This window comes from Protopterus annectens, chromosome 7.part0 (assembly GCF_019279795.1).
Source record: "Protopterus annectens isolate FY-2018-M chromosome 7.part0, PAN1.0, whole genome shotgun sequence".
NCBI classification, from domain to species: Eukaryota; Metazoa; Chordata; order Ceratodontiformes; family Protopteridae; genus Protopterus; species Protopterus annectens.
This window is the reverse complement of record NC_056739.1, coordinates 621,562,821-621,588,377: the sequence shown is the minus strand read 5'-3', so window position 1 is coordinate 621,588,377 and position 25,557 is coordinate 621,562,821. Positions and strand designations below refer to the sequence as shown.

Below are 25,557 nucleotides of genomic sequence, written 5' to 3'. Positions count from 1 at the left end.
GTCTGAGGAAGTGGCTTAAAGACAATCTAAATGTGTTTGGTTTTGAAGGTGGTGTTGATTGCATGTCCAGTGGGATGTGTGTATATAATGTTTAGATTGCTTTTGTGTGTTTCACTCTGTCTTGTCATGGGGAGCAAATAAAAGATAAAAAGTAGGGGTGATTGTGGAAGTGGGGTATATATCTTGATAACAGCTGACCAGCAGGACACAATCTGCTGTGTTAAAATCAGTGACAGTGAAAGGAGAAATGGACTGTTATATTGGTTTATACAGGAGGGGAGTTAAATTCATTACTTTAATGGACATTAAAGGCTCATGTCCTAGAACATAAATAGGAACACCTCTTTAGTGAAGATAGTCAAGATACTTTTACATCTCACGTGTTTCCAGATATAATTTACATGCAGGAAATGCATCTTTTCCAGCAGGAGTCTTTTGAAGTTAACAGGATCAGGATGTAATATATTTGGGTTTTCTTCTTATGGTGATGGAAGATGTGGAGTAGTAGCAATACTTTTGCATAGGATTACTAATTTTGAATTAGTAGAACAGCTGAATGTCTTGATTCCAAAAGATTTTTTTTTTATTTTTTGTGGTAGAGAAAATTGTAATGAAAAGGGTGGTGATGGTGAGAGCCTTTGAGTATAGGGAAACATTATGTCAGTTGAGATTGAGCACTATGGATAAGCCAGGTATTAATGATCATTGCAGTGGCATTTTGAAGCTCCAAGCTAGAATGGTTTTAACTAACTGAGGATTTCAATATAGACAGTTTTTTTTATTCATGTACAAATGTTTTTGGATAGATGTTTTATTATCACCGTGTGTATATTTCTTTGGGGTGTTTTTTATTGAGGTTAAGAAGTGTATTAATGTGATGAGCAATCAGCTTTATTTTACTTTAATTGTGGATTCTGTATGTTTTCTGCTTAATGTTTTAGTGTATTTAAAGGAATGATTATTATTTTCGTATGACTGATGAATTCCAGATTATAAGTATGTGAAAGTACCAAGTCTGCATTTTTGAATTGAATGGTATTACAGTTTTATGCAGTCTCCAGTTTGCCATTGCCATCTTTTGTTTTGTTTTTTGCTACTTGGTTTGGTGTGCTTTTTATGGTTACTGCTTTTTACCTCAGCAGTGGGGAGATTTATTAGACAATGGGGACTGATGAGTTAGTTGTTCAGGGATGAGAGAGTACAGATATACTTGCTGTTCCTCATATTACTGCTCTTACTTGAAAATTCATAAAATATTAACCCTTATGGAAAATGGGCAACTACTTACTGGTATTCAGACCCTCCTCAACTTTTCTGTCTGCTCATGCTCCATTGTTATTGATCTGTAATTGGGAAGGGAAAACCTTTGTAAAGCATTGGAAAATGAGGTCCTTCTGTAAAAGGTACAGCCTGTGGTAGACATATGGAAAGGTTTTACTAAACTTGTTTAATTCAGATAGTGGGAGGGTGTTAAGTTTGCTGGGAAACTGGTACTCTCCATACTTTGCTTGGTCCACCCAGTAGTAATCTCTGAAGCCAGAGCAAGGGAGAAATTCACTCAGATGTTGAGATGCACACAGCGCAAGATTATAGATGTCCATGTAGAATCTGTTTGGGTTACACAAGAATAGGAAGAAAGATGGAAGTGGGCCAGAACCAGTGCGTTCTAGTTTCTTGAGCGGAGAATGTTTAGATATAAAAAGGTTCTGAGGTAATGAACTTTGAGCCTGTCACTAGAATGCAGAGGCACCTAGCAGTTAGACTAAGGCAGCAGAAAGTGGGGTGTCACGTTTGCAAGATAAAGGATCCTGCAAGTGTTTGGGTACTGCTTGCTTCTGGGGAGATGTTTAAACACATTTGTGTGTTGGTATTCCAAGTTCTGTTTTAGAGTCTGAGGACAGTGGAGTAGGAGAGTACTTGATGTTGGTGGATCTAGGTATGCTAGTCATATGTCACCAGCTGACTTGAGTTGCTGTCATTATGGAGGAAGAGTAGGTGGTGTCAGTGATTAGAGGTCATGCAAAAACTCCCCAGATATAGACTGCTTACCCTTGCAGGTATAGCAATTGTTTATTGGCTACTTCAGTGAACCAACACATGATGCTGGCCTCAGAGATCCTCCCACCTTCTTGAGATGAGTGGCTGCTTCTCTTATTTTGTGGCCTGGGAAAGGACCCTTGCGAATGGAGATGATAGATGCCAATTTCAGCATTGACTCATGATTATAAATAGTCTGTAATGATGGGAAGGTTGGTTGGCCCCTTGTCTACCAAACCTCATGCACATAGATCAGATGTGTTTTCTACAGGGTAGGATAACATTTAATAATTTGATTAAAACCTTGTTGTTCAAGTGTGTTAATAGAGTGGGTCAGCCACTTCTATTAACTATTTTTAAACATCTTTAATTATCACTTAAGATGTAGGCAGACACATATTAGCAGACAAGAAAACACACCATTTTTCCATTTAAATGCAATGTATATCACACACATTTTCTTTACTGTTGTCATCAGTCTAACATTTCATAGCTGAATTCCTGCCTTCCTTTAAACCTCACTCCTCCTCCTGAACATTATCATGCATATATTCTCACAGATTCCATTTATTTCTTTATAATTTGTTCCTTACCTTTTCTAAAGATCCGGCTTTCAATTCTATTATGTCTATAAAATAAAATAAACGTAAATTAACTTTAGTAAAATTAAATTAATTTATGTATTTAAAAATTGAATAAAATTAATTTAAATAAACATTCTGTTGTAAATGTCTTGCCTTCATGCAACTACATCATGATAAAACTGGGTTTTTGTAACCACTTACCCCAAAAACTGTTCTCATCTTAATGACATATTTCTTTTTATACATCTTGAAATAGTTGTGCTATACTCCTGATTATTGACACTGTATAACATTGTATTGCTACTTAATGTCTTGTAATAATCCTGTAATATTGCTGTTTAATGCTAATTTATAATGAAAATTGTAGAATATGTTGGAGCTTTTCTCCCTGAGTCTCCGCTGAAAAATGGCTCTTCAGCTCAGTCGGACAATCCCGGTGAACAAATGTAAAATAAGTAATAATCAAAACTTCAAGTACAAGTGGTTTAGACTTTTGATTTCCATTTTCTAGTAATTGCTTTTTTGTCAGTCAACAGAATTAAACTTAACAAGGCCTGACTATATCTAAGTAATTCAGATCCTGTATCCCAACTCAAAAGAATCATTTGTTTACTTGCAGCCATTTGCTCACCCAGAATTTCTGACAGAGTATTCTATAGTGAATTTTAAAAATCATCCAAATCATTACACTCCTAAAACATATGTTCCCAGTTACCTCTTTTTTCTCCATTACACCTCCAACATTGCTATCCACCTGAAGAAAAAATACTTGAAATCTGGTTGCGGTTTAACAATACCTATGCAAACACTCCCAAGCAAACATAATAAACCTTCTGGACTTGGTTTCATACTTGGGGCCCATACATATTATCACTGCATTGTTTTCTTGTAAATTGCTCTTCTACTCTCTGTTTTCCAGTCTTTTCTAACCTCCTCTGATTTGATTATTATAGTTATCATGCAGTGTTTCATATGCCCTACTAATTATCTCTTTTTTTTAACAGCTGCATCAGTCCTAGATTCTGCTAAACACTCTGCCAGAGTAAGTCTTTCACTTAAAATTCCCCTGTCCCATTGTCTTTGCCTGTACATTGAAATCACACCCTGGTAGTGAAACCAGTCTTTAGCTTGCAATCCAAATGTTTTCTTGGCCTTATCTCACTCTGTTACCCTTCCTGCTTGAGTTATTGGCTGCAAATTTCTTGATTCCTTTGCCAGTTTTTCAATAAATTCCAGCCGCCTCTTGTGTATTTTCTGTAACCTTAACTTGCAGTCATCCATACTGCCAAAATCTCCTTTGTCTATTCTCATATTAACTTACTGTAGTACTTAGAATACTTACCGCTTCTTAATAAGTAAAATATTCTGTATGGCTGTTACTAATCTGCTTAAAGATCTGCATTCAGATTGGTAGTGGCGATTCAGGAGCTTTTAGAGAGGATAGAAATTTCTTCTGAAAATATGGCTAGTGAGTGGAAAAAAATTAAGGTGGATTTTAAAAATTGGGTGGCAATAAAAGAACGGAAGCTATGGCTAACAAGTAAGAATTTAGAGGGACTGACACATGCTAATGTATTGCAGAATGGGGGAATCTGAACAAGAACAGGACCAACTGCAGGATGCTAGGCAGAAAATAAGGGATAACCTATGTAATATGCACAAGCTTAGACAGATTGCTGTTAAACAACTGTTTTTTTTTTTTATAATACTAGAGCACAAAAACTTTTAGCGCAACGACTCTGGCAACAGAAAGTAGAAAGGGGTGTTTCCAAACTTAGGGCGCCTATAACAAAGATAAGAGATCCTGTAGAGGTATTAGAAATATTTCAGAAATTCTGTGAGACTCTATAAAGCAGAGAAATAAGAAAATCAAGCAAAGATACAAATGGAAATGTCTAGGTAAGAATTAAATATGCCAGAGTTAGAGCTAGATGAGGCTCAATTACTAACAGGATAGGAGGAGATGAGATGAAAATGGTGATGTCTAACCAATCTACAGGAAAGTCCGTAGGAATAGATGGCATTCCTGTGGAAGTTTGGAAGCTAGGAGGAAAAAACAAACTGATTAAGACCTGGAAGGTTTTGTTTAACAGTATCTTAAGAGAAGTACCACCGTTCTGGAAGAAAGCAGTGGTAGCTGTAATACCTAAAGAGGATAAGGATCCATCAGATCCAGCTTCTGCTGGGACTTTTAAGCAGAGCAAATGAAGCATTTACATTTCCTGAGGAACCAGCTGGAGGTGTCCTCGTTCCCCTTTATTATTTGCATTATATTTAGAACCGTTGCCAAAGAAAATAAGGGACTCAGAAACTCAAGGATATAATTGGTATGGTAGTCAAGAAAAGCTGGCTTTATTTGCAGATGATATTTTCTAACTGACAAAACCAGAAAAAGACATTAGTGTTGTGGAACATTTTGAGACAGTTTTATATGTTTTAGGGATACAAAATTAATGAATCTGAAACAAAGACAATAGTGGTAAATTATGTACCCACACATGAACTGGTTCAGGAGTGCCCATGTTTATGGGGGCATGATAAAATTAAATATTTAGGACTATGGAGTAAAAATGAATCTAGTGTGGCAGCTAAGGATATGTGGGAAGAGACTAGATAAAAGATAATAGAAAAACTGAAACAATTAAAGCTTTGTTTTATGGATATGGATAGTAAGATACAAGCAGTTAAATGTTTTAATCCCTTTAGTCTTATACACAGCTCAGGTATTTTTATCAACCAGGGAAGTTGTGGGTAGCAATTAATAAAGAGGTAAAGAACTTTATGTGGGAGGGGAATACTGCAAGAGACAAATGGGATAATCTGATTCTTCAGTAGAACAGGGCAGATTGGGATTTACCCAATCTGAAGGGGTATTTCAGAGCTACACAGTTAAGACTCGTATACATAGCACAAGCAGAAAACTGTAATTCAAAGCAGAAAGGGATGATGATGAAACACTAGGGAATCTCTAGAAACAAGGAGATATTGGAATTCTGGATGCAGGTCTTTAAGGAGAACAATAATCATGCAGAATATCATATTCATAAGGTAGCAGAAAGTATTCTAAAAACTAACACAGGAATGGAAAAAATGTGATTCTACTGATAGGGATAACTGCAATTAGGGATACAGACAATTAGGCAAGAGAGGGCTGGAATTTATTTGAGAGAACTGGCAAAGGAATCAAGGTATTGGGAGCAAATAACTAGGGAAGGAAAGATGATAGAATGGGAAGATGGAAAGAATCACCCCATGGCAGATATCCAACATGGATTCCATCCACACCACAGCACTACTTCAGCCCTACTAGCTTTTATGAATACCATAAACAATAACCCTAACAATAATCTCATATCCTCAGCCCTCTTCTTGGGTCTTTCCAAGGTATTCAATATGGTTGACCACCAACTTTTAATAGACACCCTGCAAACTTTCTCTCTGGATTCTATAGCCCTTCAGTGATTTAAATCCTACCTCAGTGGGAGACAGCAGGCTGTTCTTTGGCAGAACAACCTCTCTAACCTACTACCAAACACCCTTGGAGTACCACAATGCTCCATACTGGGGCCCCTACTGGTTTCCATTTTCATTAACTACTTGTATACTGTCATCCCAAATGTTATCTGTATCCAATATGCTGGGGACTCCACCCTGATTTGCTCAGCCACATCTCCTACTGATTTGTGGTCTGCTACCCAGTCCACCTTCAGTGCTATAGAAAACTGGCTCTCTGAATGTCGTTTGATACTATATCCCAACAAAACTAAAATGCTGCTGTTCTGATCAACACAAAGGTCAGCTGCTTTTACCTTTACCATAAATGCAAACAATGGCACTATAATATTCCCTGACCCATCTACAAAACTGTTAGGTGTCATTATTGATAATAACCTAAAATTTGACTTGCATGTAAACCGCCAACAAAAAACTAGGGTCACTTTACAGAATAAAAGCCTTCCTAGCCCCTCCAGCCAAAATTGCCATAGCTCGCTCTCACCTACTTTCTCCACTTCTGTATGCACCCCCCCCCACTCTCTAACCTAAACTGGACTGTACTTAAACTCTCAACCTGCTATAATCACATTGCCAGGTTTGCCACTGGCCTGCCTTTTAAGACACACCACTGCATCAATCTTAACCAGCTTGGGTGGCTTGAACTACCCAGTCTAATCCAATATAACCTACATATTATGGCTAATAAAATCCTTTATGATCCAGAAAATACTCTGGCACTGAAATATCTTATCACCCCCTATAACAAGCCGTGACTGCTTCGATCCTTTAACAGACTACTAATTCAGACAATCAAAGTTAACAACGCAGCCGGTGATTCCCTCTTTGCAAAGTCTGTAGGCAGAGCCTGGAACTCACTTCCAGCTGACATTACTTTGCTAGGCCAATTTAAAACTAGACTTGAACAACATCTGGCACTAAACTGGCTTTGCCACTGGCTAACTCTCAAGAGGGTGTATAATCTATTATTCAGATTACTGTTAAATTTACCCCTGACTTGCACCAGGGAGTAACTATAACCTGTGGAACTTGTTTTTTCATGTTTGCTTGTGTATTCCTTGCCAATACTATATTTGTAATATGTTTCCATTGTTTTTATTGTATCTGCTTACCTTGGAGCTTTTCTTCCCAGGCCTCTGCTGAAAATGGACATGAATCCAGTTGAACTATCCCAGTCAACAAATGTAAAATAATAAAAATAAAATAAAATATTTGCAGTGCAGGTTAGAGATTGCCTTCACTATCAGGGATTGATATCAGAGTATAGGTAAAGAGAAATGGAGGGGGGGTCCTAAACGAAAGACAAGCACTGGTTGAGTTTTTAATAGAATCTGGAACTAAAGCTGCCATTAAAAAAAGAACAATTAGCAGAGTATATATAACATTGCACGATAACTATAAGAATCAATCAGGGGAGGTTAGAGAGAATTGGGTGGAAAGACTGGATAAGCAATTCACAAAGGAACAATGGGAGGATGTATGTACGTCAACAAAATATGCAACAAAATCTAGAAGATTTAGGATTTTTGCCTGGAAATGTTTATATAGATATTTTTATACTCCAAGTAGACTCCAGAGAATTTTTCCTCAGATGAAAGTAAACGCTGTAGGTGTGAAGGGGAAGAAAGAGGTAATTGTGAACATTTTTTCTGGGAATGTGGTGAGTAGAGGGGCTTTAAGGATTTCCTGTGGGATGCACTATCTGAGATGCTCGGTGAGAAGATTGGTCTGATGAGGGAGATGTTTTTCTTGAGCTGTGATACAGAATCAGAATTGCCTAGACATGGTAAGGCCTTGGTGTGTCTAACGGTGGCTGCCAAAAAATCAATTGCTAGAAAATGCAAATCAGAATCTAAGCCAGCTGTATTGCTTATAGTCAATATATTAACAGAGATAAAACAACTGGAATTGAGATATTTAGAAAAGGGTAGGAGTAAACTACATAGGAAAAATGGAAATTTTGGGAGCAATACATACAAAGGAGGAATGAGGACTGAAAGGCAGCAGGACATAAATGAGTTATGTAATGTTTGAGTGAGAAAATATTGGGTAGATTATAAGTAGTGGATAATGGTTGCAACTGGGGGTGTGTGTCAGTATGGTTTGTGATGTAAAATGCTTGCGACTAGGATTGTGTTGGTGTGGTTTGTTTTCGTTTATATAACTATGCTCATCTATGAAGTAAGTCATGGTTTGGTGGAGATGTTTCTTATTGAAAAAATGTAATTATTTATGTAATATTGCTTAAGTTATATGATATATAGCAATATATGTGAAGTTTAATGTTCATGCTAATATAGTTTGGTTACTTTTATATGAATGTAAATGTGCCTATGTCACAAGTGATAATTTAATAGAAGTGTTTGACACTCTGTCTTTCTTGAACTTCCCCCTCGCTTCATCACCATCCCTTTCCACATGTATATAAGCCTTAGGTGTGTAGCTCTAAAATATCCCTTTAAATTAGACAAAGGTAAACCACCTTGTTGTATTGGAAGGGTCACCGTATCCCAGTTAAGTCTTGCCCTGTTTCCCCTAACATAAATTTTTATATTAATTATTGTTCACAACCTCTCCTCAGGTTGATAAAAGCATGCCTGACCCATATTAAAGAGTAAAGGGGCTAAAACATTTTAACTGCTTGTATGTTGTTATCCATATTCGTAAATAAGAGTTTCCAATTTCTCAGTTTTTGTATTATCTTTTGTTTATTCTATTCCCACATATCTTTAGTTGCCAGAACAGGTGCTTTTTTAATCCATACTGCTAAATACATCATATTGTCATATCCCCATAAATATAGTTATTGCTGAACCATTTCGTTTGAGAGTACATAATTTACGGGTATAGCCTTTGTTTTATCCTCATTAGTTTTATATCCAGAAAAGACTTGAAACTGTCTTCGTATGTTCCACAACACTAAGATGTCCTTTTCTGGATTTATTGGTTACAAAATATCATCATCTGTAAATAAAGCCAACTTTTCTTGATTACCATACCAGTTAAATCCTTGTATTTCTGAGTCCCTTATTTTCTTTGCCAATGGCTCTTAATATAAAGTAAATAGCAAATGGGAAAGCGGGCACCCTGCCTGGTTCCTCTGTTCAAACACATCTGATCTGAGAGGAACCTTCTCACTTTTATTCTTACCCCCTGTCCTTCATATATACTTCTAATTAAACTTATTATTGTATTAGGGAATGCAGATGCTTCCAATGCCCTACTCATAAAATCCCTGCTTACTCTATCAAATGCTTTCTCTGCATCAAAACCCAACAACAACAGTGGTATTTTCTTACATGCTGCTTCCCATTATGGATGGCGCAGTGGTGCAGCGGTAGTGTTGTCACCTCACAGCTAGAGATTCTCTGGTTTAATTCTCAGCTGGGATGCCTTCTGTGTAGAGTCTGCATGTCCTCCCTGCATTTGTGTGGGTTTCCCCCAGGTGCTCCGGGTTCCTCCCACTTTACAAATGCATGTATCTGGAGTATTTCTCCCTGGTCCTCTGCTTAAAATTGGCTTTGTTCCAAGTCAGGCTTTCCTGGTTAACAAATGTTAAATAAATAAAATAAAATTCCCCTCTGGATCATCATTGTTCTATTAATGTTGTCATATACTTGCCTCTCCACAAAACCACACTGATCCATATCTATCAGTTTTGGCAACATCCTTGCCATTCTTTTAGCTAGTATAGACAGAAACACTTCATAATCATGGTTTAAAATTGAAATGGGTCTATATGAAGTTGGAGTCAAAGGTTCTTTGCCATCTTTAGGTATTACAACCACCACAGCTTTCTTCCAAGATGTTGGTAGTTCCCCTCCTTTTTAAATACTGTTAAACAAAACCTTCAATATCCTTATCACTTTCTTCCCTCCTAATTTCCAAACTTCCACATTAATACCATCTATATTGAGTATATAATAACGGGAAGTAGTCTGATCTGATAAGGTTGGGGAAACACTTGAAATTGCTGCATGTAGTTTTATTGGCCGGAAGGCTTATTAATCGTCTCATCTTGTTTTTAGTGCCTTTATACATTATGTACAATTGAGTGTCTCTTTTCTCATTTATACAAAGCAGATTACTTTTATTGAATAATCACGTTTTATAAGCTGTTTAAAGTACACTTCTGTATCCATATCTTTTAAGTTTGTTTGTGGTAGCATTTCACTCTGGGCACTCTTTTACTGCTGTTTAACATTAGGAGGATTGGGAAACGTACAAAAGTATTTTTTGCACTTAACTTATTTACTGTGGCTGTACTTCAGCAGTTTGAAAAAAAATGTTTACGGTCTGCTGCTGTGTTGAACTGTATTACATTGTATCTGTTAGTTGTAGGGCAGTTGTAGGTAGGTTGTGTGGTCTGGTTACACTTTAGCTCCAAACCAGCTGCTCTATATTAAGAAGGTGTTTTTTCTGCAAACTTTTGACATAAGTGTGGTGATCTAACCTGTCTGAGTTAGGGAATGCTGGTGAAAGGCTTATTGTGTGCTTTTTTGACTGGTAGTTAACGTAAAACTTGTTTCTCTTTGCTCGTATTTAAGCCTCGCATTTGTGCAGTGCTAATCTTCACTCAGCTGCAGTTAGCAGTGTCTTGTATAGACACCAAAGCCTAGAAGCTCAGTTTTTCCCTAAACGTCTGTCAGTGAAACACCTCCAAGCTTCTCTGCTGCTCTAGGAGCAACTCAGTTGCACTCTGAGCAGCTTTGCCTTATTGAGCAACCATAGCCTACACAAAGTATAGGTCCATCTTGCAGTCTTGGCATTACCAGCACAGTTCTGTCAAATTAGCCCATTCCCTTACCTAATAAAACATACAGTAAGAACCTGTTATCATGGACAGGCAGTTTACCGTCATCTGTCTGGCCAGCCTGATAGACATGGTCATCCTGAGGCAATGTAGCAATTGTCTCATGTATATTGACAACCACTTGCTCCTGAACAAACAAATACTTTGTGAGAGATTTAGTTACACAATGAAATTGGAGGCAAGGCTGTCACATAAGGACAGATTGAATGCCAAACAGGTTGTCACTTCATACACACACACTTCACATACTAAAAAAAGGACACAACACATAAACCCACATATGCAAAGATACTCACTAGTAAGTTATCAAAAGATCAGAGGCCTCCCAAACAGAAACGACTTACAACATATAACACACCAGTGTCTCAACAAATACGCTCATAAGGCACTACACCACAGAATGTAATGTATCGGTCATAGGTGGCTCCACTGTGAGATGCAAGGATGTTCCCCTCTCCAGGCTGGATAAGGAGTGGGTTAAGGTCAGCTGCCAGGATCTGTTAAGTCACTCAAGCACTCAAGTTACTCATCCACAAGTACCGATATGAATCTGCCATAGTGCATGTGGGGGTGAATGACTTGAGATGTACCTCCCTGGACTATATGAAGAGAGACATGACTGAGCTCTCAGATTGTGTCACAGGCAGGTATAAGGTTAACCATAAGCAGCATTCTTCCTGCTTCGAGGATGATGCCAGAATACAAAGGAAAAAATGACTGACTAACAATTGGTTTAGCTTTTGGTGTCATTCCAACGGGATCCAGTATCTGTCAACCTGCAAAGACATGATTAACAGACCATGCTGCTTTGCCAAAGATGGTCTGCACCTGTCTCCTCTAGGCTTCTGGATACTGACAAAAGCATTAGCCACCCCTATTGTACCTTTTTTTTTTTTTTTTTTTTTTAGGCAGTGTCAAAATATCCCAACTCCCAACATAACAAAATGCTCTCTAGATAAACTCAAGGTACTGTTGCTTAATGCTAGGACTCTAAACAAGAAACTGCACTCCCTGGAAGTATTCCTCGCTTTGGAAGATGCTGACATTTATGCAGTCACCGAGATATCACAAAGCACCCAGGCCATGCAGGGCTACAATGCTTTCCATGCATTCAGACCACAAATTGAGCATGAAAGAACCAGAGGAGAGGAGGTGTATCCATCTTCATTAAGGATAAGTGCATCTCGAGACTGGTCAAATAGTATGACACTCTTGAGTTACTCCATGTCCAAGTAAATACAGGCAAAGCCCCCTACCTCATCATACTAGAGATAGGTACCCCAACATGAAACAGGAAAGCATACTGCATACTTGGACTTACTGGATTCACTTGCCATACATCCTAACACTTTAATCATGGGTGATTTTAATTATCCTACCATCGACTGGGAAACATACAAGATGACAAACATGCTGGCTCAGAGGTTCTTGGACTTGTCAATGCAAATGCTTTGAAACAGCTACTTAGCACACCCATAAGAGGCTCAAATGTCATGGACATAGTACTCACTGACATGGGAGAGCATTGCAACCCCCCACATGTGATGTCCTGCCTGGTAAGATTGGGCCATAAATCAGTCTCGTTCAACGTAATTATGACCAGATACCTGATCTAGCTCAAAAATGCTTAATGTTTCAAAGACAAATGACCTCCTACTAAGTGATGGTATGAGAAGTTTCAAAGCCCTCTCAAACACTGATAACATGTACCTCCTGTGTAGAGGTGTACACTAATGTCCTGTATAACCATTTAAGCAGTTGTATAGAATCGGCTGTACCTGATTGGATTAAAGCCAGGTCTTGCTGAAAAAACAAACTACCTTGGTGGTCCCCTAGCATAAACAGGCCGTCTGTGAATCTAAAATAAGCGAAAGAAACTAATGTCCGAGAACAAGAGGGAACTAGGTCAGCAGAGGAAGCTTAAACAAATTAGCTTTGGAGGACTTGACAAGATCTCTAATTACAAAGCAAAAATAGCCTCCCTAGATAAGGATAATCACAAGGCATTCTTTAACTATGTCTGAAATCTAAAAGGCAGTACCCAGCTATGTGCTGAACTGGTTGTGGATTGTACCACCCATACTCAACCGGAGGTAATAGCCAACCTCCTAGCTGACAGATTTGGAGCAAACTTCATCCCCCCATTCCCTCCAGTCATCCCCCAAAGTTTACCTGACACCATGCCTCAGCTTGTTAGCATGGCAAAGGCCAAAAACATGCATTAATGGGATCAGACAATATCCCAGGTTGTCTTTTAAACAACTTCAAACATGACCTATCAAACCCACTTGTATACCTGTTTAACTACAGCTTGCGAACTAGCTGTATTCCAGTGGAATGGAAGACTTTTTTTTTTTTTTTTTAAACAGTTCTTGAGAATCCTGATATTCAGCCAGCTTTTTCTTCATGTCAGTCTCTGATGTTTGCAGTTTTATCAGTTTATTTGAATGGCTAGTTAAAGTTCCTTCTATTTTCCAGCATTTATTTGTTTGAATTTATGTATTTATTCAGTGTTCATTTATTTTAATCACCTCCTAGTATATTTGATTTATTTTTTCCTGTAAATTACTGGACGCCATCTCTTGAACCATAGCTGAAGCTTGAACTGCTTTTTACTGAGCAGCTAAGGAATGCTTCCCATACAGTGTTTCCTCTTCACCTTTTGTGCTTGATTTTCTTTCATGTTTTCCAAATTTCTTCTTTGCTGGCATCTAGGCAGTGTATTTACTAGCCAGTAACTGAATTTTACCAAAAAACATTTTCAATCACACTCCTTTTTCTTCGTTTCTGTTTTCAGACTGGGAAAGCAGAAGTTATGCTGTTGACTAATGTGCAGCCATCTTCCCTATTAACAAGTTTTGTTGCAAAAGAAGCTTTTGACTGGGTATATATTGGAATTTTTTTCTTTTCTGTTTTGAACAAGATCGCATTTCCATAATGGTTGCTGAAGCTGCTAAAAGGGATGTACACCAACACTGAAACCTGCATTGAGACCAGCTGTTGACTGTTAGGCTATTTAACCCTGCTGTGGCATACCCAACAGGGATGTTTATGTCTCATGGTCCTTTTTCACAGGCAGTGAAGTTGAGGGCTCTAGTAATGAATGACCCAGATATAGGGGGACTTTAGCTAAGGTTGGATCTTTATGCTTTTAATTTGTTTTTATATTTAGGAGATTCAGACCATGAACGTCCTGGGACAGATGGCCTAGTTTGAATGTTGTGTGATTGTATAAAGTTTTAAAGATTAAGCGTGAGGTTTCTTACATATTTGTGGCTTCGTTTCCTTTTCTTGGCAAGCTGAGTGAAAAGACTTGACTAGGTTAAAGTTTGGCTCCAGATTATCACATGTTAAATTAAACAGATGCTTATATTTTCACCAGGTCACACTATTTTTTTCGGAAGTGGAAGGGATTGTATTTGGATTTTGGGCAACAAAGTCAGGCAGTCTCCTGTTTTTTTGTACTCTTGTATTGTTTGCTTCCAGGGGGATCCTAAGCAGAGTAACATCTAATATCTTGGTTTGTTTGGAGGGGGGGGGGGCAAGCCTTGATTTAGGCTGGGAATTACTGTTGTACCCTCCACTTTTTTGAAGAGACGGGGCTTCTGCATTGTGAAAGCTGCAGACTCTCAGCTAGGCTTAAATTGGCTTTGGGCCTGATCAATGCAATTGTTTAGCCCTAAGGAAGTATATCTTAGTTTCATAAATTGGAAGTTTGTTGTATTCTATAGGAAACTGCATCAGTATTTAGGTATGTTACACATCAAAGTGATATGATTTAGACTGAGATATGTAAGATAAGTTCCATACTGCCATATTCTTCAAAAAAGTTACAGAAGATTTGGATGATGGTGAAACAATGAACACCACTTGTATATATCTCACTGAGGTGTTCAGCACTATTCCACAAACACGTATTGTACATGTTAGTCCCTATGTAACTCATTGGATAACAAAATGCTTCACAAATACAACCCAGAAGGTTAGGGTGGGCAACTGTACCTCCTCTAAAAGACATTCCACTGGTTTTATATCCCAGTATTCAGTCCTTGGGCATTTACTTCTCATAGGTCTAAAGTTAAGGGTTTGTGGCTGCCTACATTTAACATGTTGTAGTTAGAATAATGATCAGGGTTTGTGTCTGCCTGCATTTAATGTATTGTGGTCAGAACTAACATAAATGGTTTGTGGATGCCCACGTTTAATATATTGTGGTCAGAGCTAATGTTAAGGGTTTGTGGATGCCCACATGTAATATGTTGTTTTAGTGCTAATGATTAGGGTTTGTGGCTGCCCACATTTAATGTATTGTGGTCAGAGCTATCTTCAAGGGTTTGTGGATGCTCATGTTTAATATATTGTGGCCAGAGCTAATGTTAAGGGTTTCTGGCAGTCTAAGGTGTAGAGGAGTACCAATATCTGTAGATTGGTGCCATCAACATCTCGCCAAAGGACACCAAGATCCTCTAAGGGGGTGTGTCTCAAACAAATAACAGGTGTCAAAACCATGGAATAAATCTAAATGCCAACAAGTGTATAACTGTATCCTTCAGCAAGTATGACTTCCCTGGCAGCCATCTCATTGATAATAAAGCCCTGAAAACTGATCCCGTAGTTATGTCTCTGGGAATCTATGTCAACAACAAACTATCCTTTGATCACCATGTATCCACTGTTGTTAAGGAAGTCCCTTTTTATTCCACAGTTTGTTTAAAGGCTCTAGATCCAGAGATGTAATTGTACCATTCATTGAGCCGGTCATTGGTATGTACCTGACAAACACTTGTCACAGCTGGAATGACCATAACACCTTCTCACAAAAAAAAAAAAAAAAAAAAAAAAAAAAACAATGTCTTAAATATATGCAGACCTTCTCAGAGCCTTGTTCTCTTTTCAGTATCATACAGGCTGCTGAGAGGCGATCTCTGCCTTGCATATAGAGCTTCAACAGACCTCCTCCTGTCAGACCGGATATACTTTCACAAGTCCAGTGTTATCAAAAACACAGACTCAAGGGATCTCAATTTCCTTTGTAAAATAAATAGATGTTGGAAGGACATGTTTGTATCTCTGAATACTGATTCTATAAAACTGTCCTCCACTTCACATAAAGCAAAGCTATTCTCTTACTCTATTCTTATGTAATTTGGATGAATGGATTGGTAGTTACAAATTCCCCCTCAGTTTAGCACCCCTGCCCCTCACATGTAGGGAAAATTGAAGCAGGATGCAGAAATGAGCACCACAGGTACCAAAATATAGTTTTATTGAGCGCTTTCGTCTCGGAATGCAAGACCTCTTCAGAACAAATATAAATGGTAAAACCATTGTGTTAAATACATACACTCCAGCCTACTAATTGGTTAATCATTAACTACACACGCCCCCCAACTAATATTTTCCAAGATACCATTAAGCTAAAAACAAACCCCATGAATACAGTAAGTCAGAAAGCATAGATATACATTCAAAACATAATCACAAAATTCCAAAAATAACATTATCTACTTAGATACTATAAAAATGTTTATAGAAACCTCTGAACATACAAAGCAGCTTTCAGTTTCAACAAGGGACATATTGAAAGCCTGTCATTTAGTCCAGGGTGAGTGCAAGCGTTTATCCTGACCTTACCATATTAATTCTAAAAATTTAAGGTAATCCTCAGAAGGGCCCTCAAGTTGTCCAAGGTCAACATTATCAAGAACACAAAACTTGAATGAATGACCTGGATGGTCCCTGATGTGTCTAAATAGGTTCATAGGTTGGTACTAGGCTATTGGCCCTAGGGCATATACAAGCCTAGCCATAACAATTCCCTGGATATTTCTTCCCACAATATTTACTTCTCTGGACCCCTGTCTAGCAGGATGACTGACATGATCCCCACAGTGAATTTCCTATCTCCCATCCAGTCATCAAGGTTCCTTTGAAGAGGGCGAAGGAGGTGCTCTGCTTGACATGTATGGGCAGTTTATTCCAGAGTATGGGGAGTCTCTGGGTCAGGAACCTATCCCTCCAGCATGTTTTGTTCATTGTGATGGCAAGGTTTAGATTGCTGGAGCGTGTGGCTCTGAGGGATTGGGATTTCTTTAAGTGGAGCATGTCCAACAGCTCAGGCTTTGACATGGCCTTGTATGTTAAGCAGAGATCGCCTCTAAGTAGACGATATGCCACAGAGTATAGCTGGAGTTTTTTTAGGCGGTCAGCATATGGCATCTGCTTTAGGCCTGTGATTCTTTTAGTGAGGTATTTCTGTGGCCTTTCCCGCTGTTGCAGATGTCCTGTGAGGTACATACCAAACGGGGCATTATACTCTATAATGGGTCTAATGAGGGATGAGTACAGTGGGACAATGACCTCCTTTTTTCTGGATGAAAAGCCCTTAGTGATGAGGTGTGCCACATAGAAGGATTTCCTGACTGTTGTGGCGATGTGGTTATCGAAAGTGAGACCACTGTTCACCTGTGTCACTAAGTCTCTCATCACACTTTCGATGTTTAGTGTACTGCCACCTATGTGGTAATTCATGGGTACATGTTTTTTTCCAAAGGGTATAACTATACATTTCTTGGTATTAAGCTTGAGCCCATGGCTCTGGCACCAGGCATCTGTGTCTGTAAGGCCCTTTTGTAGAATATCCACATCATTTGGGGATTCAGTAATGGCTCCCAGTTTGCAGTCATCTGCGAACTTTGTTAGCCAGAGTCCTTTAGTGTTGGCCTGTACTTCAGAAAAGTAGATGCCAAACAATCGTGGTCCCACGACTGAACCCTGAGGTACTCCACTTGTCTGGAGCTGGATTTGGGGTCTGCTACTTTTACAGTCTGAGTTCTGTCACTAAGCCATTTGGCAACCCATCAAGTGACGTAGGGATTTATGCCCAGCTTAGTAAGTTTATCTATGATTCCAGAGTGGGGGATGGCGTTGAAGGCCTTGAGGTCCACATAGGCTGTGTGGACCGCCTTACCCTCGTCCACAGCTCTGGAGACTGATTCAAAGAAGTCATTCAGGTTCAGGAGACAAGATCGGCCTTTCACAAACCCAAACTGGGTGGGGTCCAGTGTTTGAAGGCTGCCAATGTCTTTGTTTGTAAGTTCCATGATAATGCGTTCCATGCCCTTGCAGATCAGGCTCGTCAGATTGATGGGACGGTAGTTCCCGGGATCCAAGGTGGACCCCCCCCCCTTGTGGAGTGGGATAACTGTAGCTGTGTGCCACTCAGTGGGCACAAAGGCTGAGGTGAGGCTATGATTACACATGACACTTAGGTGAGGTGCCAGTTCATTTTGTAGTTCATGTAGTACACAGCCTGGAATGTCATCTGGTCCCATGGATGCTGTATTCTTAGCTTTGGAGAGTGAGGTTTCAACCTGTGTGGCCGTGATTACCGGAATTTGGCAATCTTTTGGTATTGAGATGGGCCCTTTAGGGGGTGAGAGGGGGGTGAAGTTGGCACTAAATCGATTGTCCAGGATATTGGCAATATCCTTGGGATCAGTATATTTAATGCCATTCTGTTGACGCTCAGAGCAGATCTGAGCATTGCCATTTAGATTCTTGACATAACTATAGAATGCCTTGTGGTTGTCTTTGGAATCTTTAGCAATTTTATTTTCATAACTAGCTTTTGAGGATTTTATGAGTGATCTCAGCTTCTTACTGAGGCTGGTGAGGGAGTTTTTTGCATCCAGGGATTTTCCTCTTTTCTGCAACTGTTTCTTCCTTCTGTTGTATAGTTTGTTTATGGCAGGGGACCACCAGATTGGCTTCCTTTTTTTTGGAGGCGAGCATCTTGGTTCTATTTGGGATGGCACGATTCATGCACTAGTGGATGTGCTCGTACAGTGCCTTAGTGTAGGATTCTGCAGACAAACTTTCAGATCCGTCTGCATGGGTGTCATGAAGTTTGTCACTTCTGACTTCAGTAGGATGAAGTTGGCTTTGGAGAAGTTTTTTAAGGTGGTTTCCTTACTGGGGGGTGGGGGTGGGATGTGGATGTCAAGGGTGATTTGCTTATGGTTAGACCTGACCAATGAGGGGCTGACCACTGGTGTGAAGCATCTATCTCCCATGTTGGTAATGACCAGGGCTAGGATATTAGAGGCCATGGTGGGACAATGGATTAGTTGAATCCAGGGCATTGGAATTTATGAATTCCAAGAACCATTGGGAAAAGGAGTTGGTACCCGAGTAGTTTTAATGGCAGGGTAGTTGAAATCGCCCAGTATTAGGGTGTTTGGTTGTATCTTAATATTTTCCAGTTTATTTAGAAAGGTGTAGTGAGAATATTGGGTCATGGTGGGGGATCTGTAGCAAGTTACAATTTGGATTGCAATCTTACCTAGTGTTAGTTGCACCTGGAGAATTTCAGATGCATTGTGTTGGGCAACTGGCCTGGAGGTGTGAATATCTTTAGTGAATAGTGACACTCCTCCACCTTTAGTGTTTCGGTCTTGGTTTTGTGGCCAAAAAGCATGGTAAGAGTTGTAGCCTGGTATTGCAGGGGTGCTGTCTGAAGCCTTGAACCAAGTCTCAGTTACTGCACAGATATCGATGTTCTCCATTTTTAGACGTGCCTCGAGAGAGTGCATTTTGAGGTTTAGACTTCTAGCATTGAGTAGCATTACCTTCAGATTTTGCATGCTTGTATCTGTTACGGTGGTGGTTTTGTCCTTTGAACCTTGCCTAAAAAAGGCACTATAGGGGTGGCAAGAGCTTTAGCCAGTAATCTGAATCCCAGGGGTGACAGGTGCAGACCATCTCTGGCAAAGCATCGTGGATTGTCAATCATGTCTTCCCGGGCAGACAGATACTGGATCCCCTTTGAATGACACCAGAAGCTTAGCCAATTGTTGAAGTCAATCATTTTGTCCTTATACTGTGGTATCATTCTGGGTGAAGGCAGGATATGCTACTCAGGGCTAGGGTCATACCTGCCTGGGCCACATGATCCGAGAGCTCTTCCATGTCTCTCTTCATGTAGTCCATGGCATTTTTTTCATTTTGGTTAAGTATGTCATATGTATGTTGATAGACCTGCTGTTTAATAGCCCTATTGGTCTTACCTATGTAAAACCCATCATATACTTGGCACAAAGCGACATAAACTATCCCTCTGGAATAGCAAAAATATTTCTTTTTTGGTCTTGGTGTACCAAAATTACAAATGTTTATTTCTTTTGCATCAACTATGAATTTACATTGAGAGCATCTGCCACTTTTGAAGCTACCTCTTACAGTCGAAGTAGTAAAACATTTTTCCAACATACCTTTAAAAGAGGTGTCCTCCTTATACACAATGGTAGGATTGTTCCCTACCAAGTTTAGTACCTCCGATCAAGTGTAAATAATTCCAGTATTTCAAAATAATCCTTCGAATGTCAAAACAATTGATGGTAAAGGGTAATATTAAAGCCCTCTCAAACTTGGTGATATTTTCAAGGGCAACAATTTGTCCTAAACCAACCTTGTTTCCTAAAAGTGCACGATAAACACCTTCAGACCTTTTACTTTTCACTTCATCCATAATTTTAGTGACAAACTGCACAGGTGACATCAAGATAGTTAAGGGTGTCTTCATCGACACTCATTGTAAACGTCAAAAACAGGTTAGTGGAATTCAAATATTCAAAAAAGGCATCCAACTGATCCTTCCCTTCCTTCCACAACAGGACTATGTCATCAAGGTCATGACCATAAAGTACCCAAGAATCTCTAAAAGATGAATTCAATACAAACAGGTGTTCCCATTGAGCCAAAACTATGTTGGCAAACAACAGTTACCCATGGCAACACCTTGCGTTTGCCTAAATAGTTGCCCTTCAGAAATTAGGAAGTTATCTAAAAGCAGTTCCATGCAGATCCTGACTGTCAGAATAGTATTGTGGTCCAAATCAGTGTTACTACACACAAAAAAACATAGAACCACTCAATCCCATGGTCATGTGGGATCACAGAAAAAAGGTCACAAATATCTGTAGTAACCATTAATAAGCTGTCTTCATACAAGTCCTGACTAATCTTGGATAAGAAGTCCCAGGAATCTTTAAGTAGGAAGGGTCTATGTTGTAACACATGTTTAAGCTTGGAATCAATTAATTTAGCTAAACAAAAAGTCTTGGACGCTTTGGCATCGACAGTCGGGCGGAGGGGTGGGTTATTAATGCTTTTATGAATCTTGGGGATTCCGAAAATAGTCGGGATCCTAGGGTGTAACATTTCCCACAAAGCATGTTCTTCTAAGGTGATCTGTCCATTTAACGTAAGTTCATCGATCACCAAATCAATGTTTGTATAAGCGATGTTAAACTAATTCCACGAGATCTCACTGTAGGTGTCACTATACAAGATCTCTAACATTCTACTAATGTAGTCATTGGTATCCATGATAACTAACCCCCCTCCCTTGTCTGGTTTCATTACTCTAATTTATTTATTCATAGTGATATGCCATAGTAGTTCTATTTCATCATGAGTCAAGTTGTTATCATACATACTCATCCTAGAGATATTCTCCCTAATATCTGTTTCACACAGTTTTTCAAACAGTCCCACCATTGTTCCTGGTTTGTTTGGATTTTTTTACATGTAGGGTAAACACGTAAATGCCCCACATATCCTTGTTCAGACCATCTGTGGATTATTTGTATGCAAAATAGAAAGGTTAAAAAATGACCATGGAAATATAAGGTTGGCTTAAGATCCTTGTAGATCAATACCCTAGTAAGTACTTATGAACCTATATCTTGTTTTTCAGAGCTTATCCCTTGTACACTAATGTCAGACTGGGAACTCCTATCTCACTTGCCATGTTTTGGATGAGGTGATGGATCTCCATGGAATTTCAGGTGGAAGGAGACATCTCTAAGGCCTTTAATTTCCTAAGACAAAATGCAGGCACTGTACATTAATATACAGTTAAAAAATAATATAAAATTTAACAAGAGGAGAGAATATTGGCCTTAGTCTTTGATGCTTTGGGTAGAATATAGGGGGAGCTTTTATGAGACAAAGGGGTTGATATCTCAAGTGTATAGGATCTTGAATTCTGACACAAGGGTTCATATCAGCCAGTAGAGGCTCTGGTAGAGGCATAGAGACTGAGTTGAGACGGCACTCTTTGCGCAACATTCTGCTAATTCTCGAGTACCTGATGAGCTTTAGATGATTTTTACTTTTTTGTTTGGCAGTGCCTGTTTTAAGTTCTTTACCCTCCAGATTAGCATGGACATCCCCTGGTGATACACCAATATGCTGGAGGTGTAGTAAAAATTCCCCAGGAGACAGGATCCAAATTTTCTGTGGTTGTTCATCATTAGATATTTCAGAAGCAGTACTCGTAGATTGGATTTGTAGAATGTGGCCAGCGAGAGTGTTGGCCACTCCAGAATTATTCTTAAAAAGCTATAACCCAGCCCCCACATTAGCTGGACTTCACCAGAAACTGTTATGTTAAGAAGGTAATTACATGAACCCGTAAGCATAAGGGCCCAGCTGATGCATTTTAGTTATCTCTGATGTGGGATGTAACACACAAGACAGGAGACTGAGTGTGTGCATTTTAGCCAAGTGGGCACCTTGGACATGTACTGTGGCACACACAGTAGGTTAGAAGTGTAGGGCAACAGGCTGGTCGAGGCTTATTGAAAACCCACTGACCTCTCTCAAGGACCTGCTGGGCAGTATAAGTAAACAGGGAGTTACTGTTTTTGGTTGAATATTTACTAATTAGATGGATGAAGTAGGATAACACTAATGCTTGGCTAGCAACTGGTTATATGTAGTAAGTTTGTGAAGATGCTTCTGTTTTTTCTGATATTTTCTTTGTTGTTTTTAATGTTTGTTTGGGATAATTTCCCCTGTTGATGAAATAGAGTTTGGTGGGAAAAAATGTTATAGTTCATAAATAATATAATAGCAGTATCCTTGTAAATACCAGTAGATAATTCATACACAAAAACAAAGTGATGATATGATGCAATGCATTACTCCTGCAACTTAACAAAAGGCAGTGTTACCAGTATAGAGTAAAGCATGTGATACTCAGTTTACAACTGGGCTCTGCCTAGATTACATCATACTTTTCCTAGGTATGTCCATTTATTATGGAGATCCAGCCTGAGTAACTAATATCCATCTCCAGGTTCATAGGTTGGTACTAGGCTATTGGCCCTAGGGCCTATACAAGCTTAGCCATAACAATTCCCTGGCTATTTCTTCCCACACTATTTACTTCCCTGGACCCCTGTCTAGCAGGGCGACTGACATGATCCCGGGGTGAATTTCCTTTCTCCCATCCAATCGTGAAGGTTCCTTTTGAAGAGGGCCAAAGAGGCGCTCTGTTTGACATGTATGGGCAGTCTATTCCTGAGTCTGGGGAGTCTCTGGGTCAGGAACCTATCCCTCCAGCATGTTTTGTTTATTGTGATGACAAGGTTTAGATCCCTGGAGCGTGTAGCTTTGAGGGATTGGGATTTCTTTAAGTGTAGCATGTCCAACAGCTCTGGGTTTGACATGGCCTTGTATGTTAAGCAGAGATCGCCTCTGAGTAGACGATATGCAACAGAGTATAGCTGGAATTTTTAAGGCGGTCAGCGTAGGGCATCTGCTTTAGGCCTGTGATTCTTTTAGTGAGGTATTTCTGCGGCCTTTCCAGTTGTTGTAGATGTCTTGAGAGGTAAAACCAAATGGGGTATTGTATAATGGGTCTAATGAGGAATGAGCACAGTGGGACAATGACTTCCTTTTTTCTGGATTTATCCCATTTAGTTTGCCTTAATCACCTCATTAGGTAATTTTGGGACCACTTAGTAAGCCCATTAAAAGTGTGAAAAAAGAAAACAATGGGAGATCTTGTCACATTATAGACAGAGTCACTCCTTTCTTTGTAGTCATCACTGGTTCAGAAGGTTCATTGAGAAAAGTTAATTATATTAAATGTGTTTAATAGTTACAAGCTGTATAAGCAGTACTCTTGCATGTTGTTTTTGTAAGCAGAGTAATCCTTTTACATTAGTACTGATGAACCTTTGAAATTTGCAAATAAAATTTTAAAGATAAAAGAAAAAAGGTTTGGAGATAATGCTCTCTTTTCATATTTTGCAGCACCACAAGGGTACTCAGAAGTGGCAAATATTCCTGTTGTAAAACCTGGACGACGACTGTACAGTGTCCGTAGCCTTACTTTATCAAATCAAGTGTCAGTGATGGCACAGATAGATGCTGCAGAAGGGAACAAAATAATTGTCATTCGTTCTTCTCTACAGGTAATCGTTAACTTCATACATTTTTTTTTCTTTTTGATAAATTCATGTGTCTTTCTTTGTTGACCATACTGACAAGTTTCAGCATATTTTATTAAAGGAATTTTACTGTCCAGATTGCAATCATCAGCATATTTTGTATCTTGCATCACGAAAAGCAGTCTAAGTGAACCTAGTATAGTGGCCTGTGGGTTACCACTAGTAGCCCTACCTGAGATAAATGCATATCTCCACACCTTGGCTCATTGATTAACCAGTGTTTTACGAAGTGAGCTCTTTGGAGATCAACATTTAATGGTTTTATTCTTCACCCTCATCTTTCTGTTGTTCTTCCTCCCAGGATTCACCAAGTGGAACCCCAGCCTTATGCCTAATTCATACATACATTTTTCTAAGGGAGCTACATAGAGCCTTATAAGCCATGCATTCTATGACTAGGTAGTCTAAAAAGCCCACTTGTCTCTCCACCTTCCCCCCCAAAAAAGTGAGAGTTGGCCAGTAAGTAGAAGTCTAGTCTTGCATGATTCCCTGACATCCTGCAGTGGTCCAGTCCTGCATAATTCCCTAACTTCCTTCCATGCAAGTAACTTATAATCTCCATGCAGTTATACTGCAGAGGTGATGAAAGTGCACTGCTGAACATGCAGTGAATATGCAGTGCTGCACATACTGCCTCAGAAGTAATGAATATAGATTGCTGCACATGCTGCCCTAGATAAGTTGCACACCACTTTGCTCTTTGAACTGGCTAGACTCAGCCTGTGGGTGACCATTTGTTTTCTGGTTAGGTGTTGCCAATGCATTGAGTCCCATCCTGTCTAGCCTCGCCCCCTCCAGTGTCCATGCCTCTGACTGAACACAGTTCATTTGGGCAGTAAGTCAGGAATTTATCCCCCATGTGTGGAATAGTTTCTCGTGGCTTAACATGGTCAAAACAAGTAGCATGGGCGGTCAGTTCTTTATGTATAATATTGAACACACTGTATTATTTTGGATAGTATTCATTATGGGACTGTCCTTGATTCCACTCACATGCTGGTTGAGATGCCCCCCCCCCACACACACACACACAATTCTGAATTTATACCACAGTTGCTGCTGTCATAAAATAGGGATTTGACTGCATACATAAACTTTTTTAACACTCTTGATAGAGATTTGCTTATACTTTAACACCACAAATCCTGTTTGGTCCCATTTATATTTGGTCTTATATTTGTAGCTGCACTTAGATTTGTACTTGTGTAAGTGATATCTTCTTTTGTCCCTTTAGTACTCTGACACTTCTTTATATATCTGTGTGTTTGTGTGTGTGTGTGTATGTATGTGTGTGTGTGTGTGTGTA

At 39.3% G+C, this 25,557-nt stretch overlaps 1 protein-coding gene across 1 annotated transcript in view; it reads left to right on the top strand.

Annotated features, from left to right (window-relative positions):
- Positions 1-25,557, top strand: part of VPS13C (vacuolar protein sorting 13 homolog C) — a 6,956,796-nt gene that overhangs the window by 4,642,339 nt on the left and 2,288,900 nt on the right. The window contains exon 58 of the mRNA XM_044076309.1: positions 24,055-24,215. Coding sequence (XP_043932244.1) covers positions 24,055-24,215 — 161 coding nt within the window. The remainder of the gene's footprint in view (positions 1-24,054; positions 24,216-25,557) is intronic.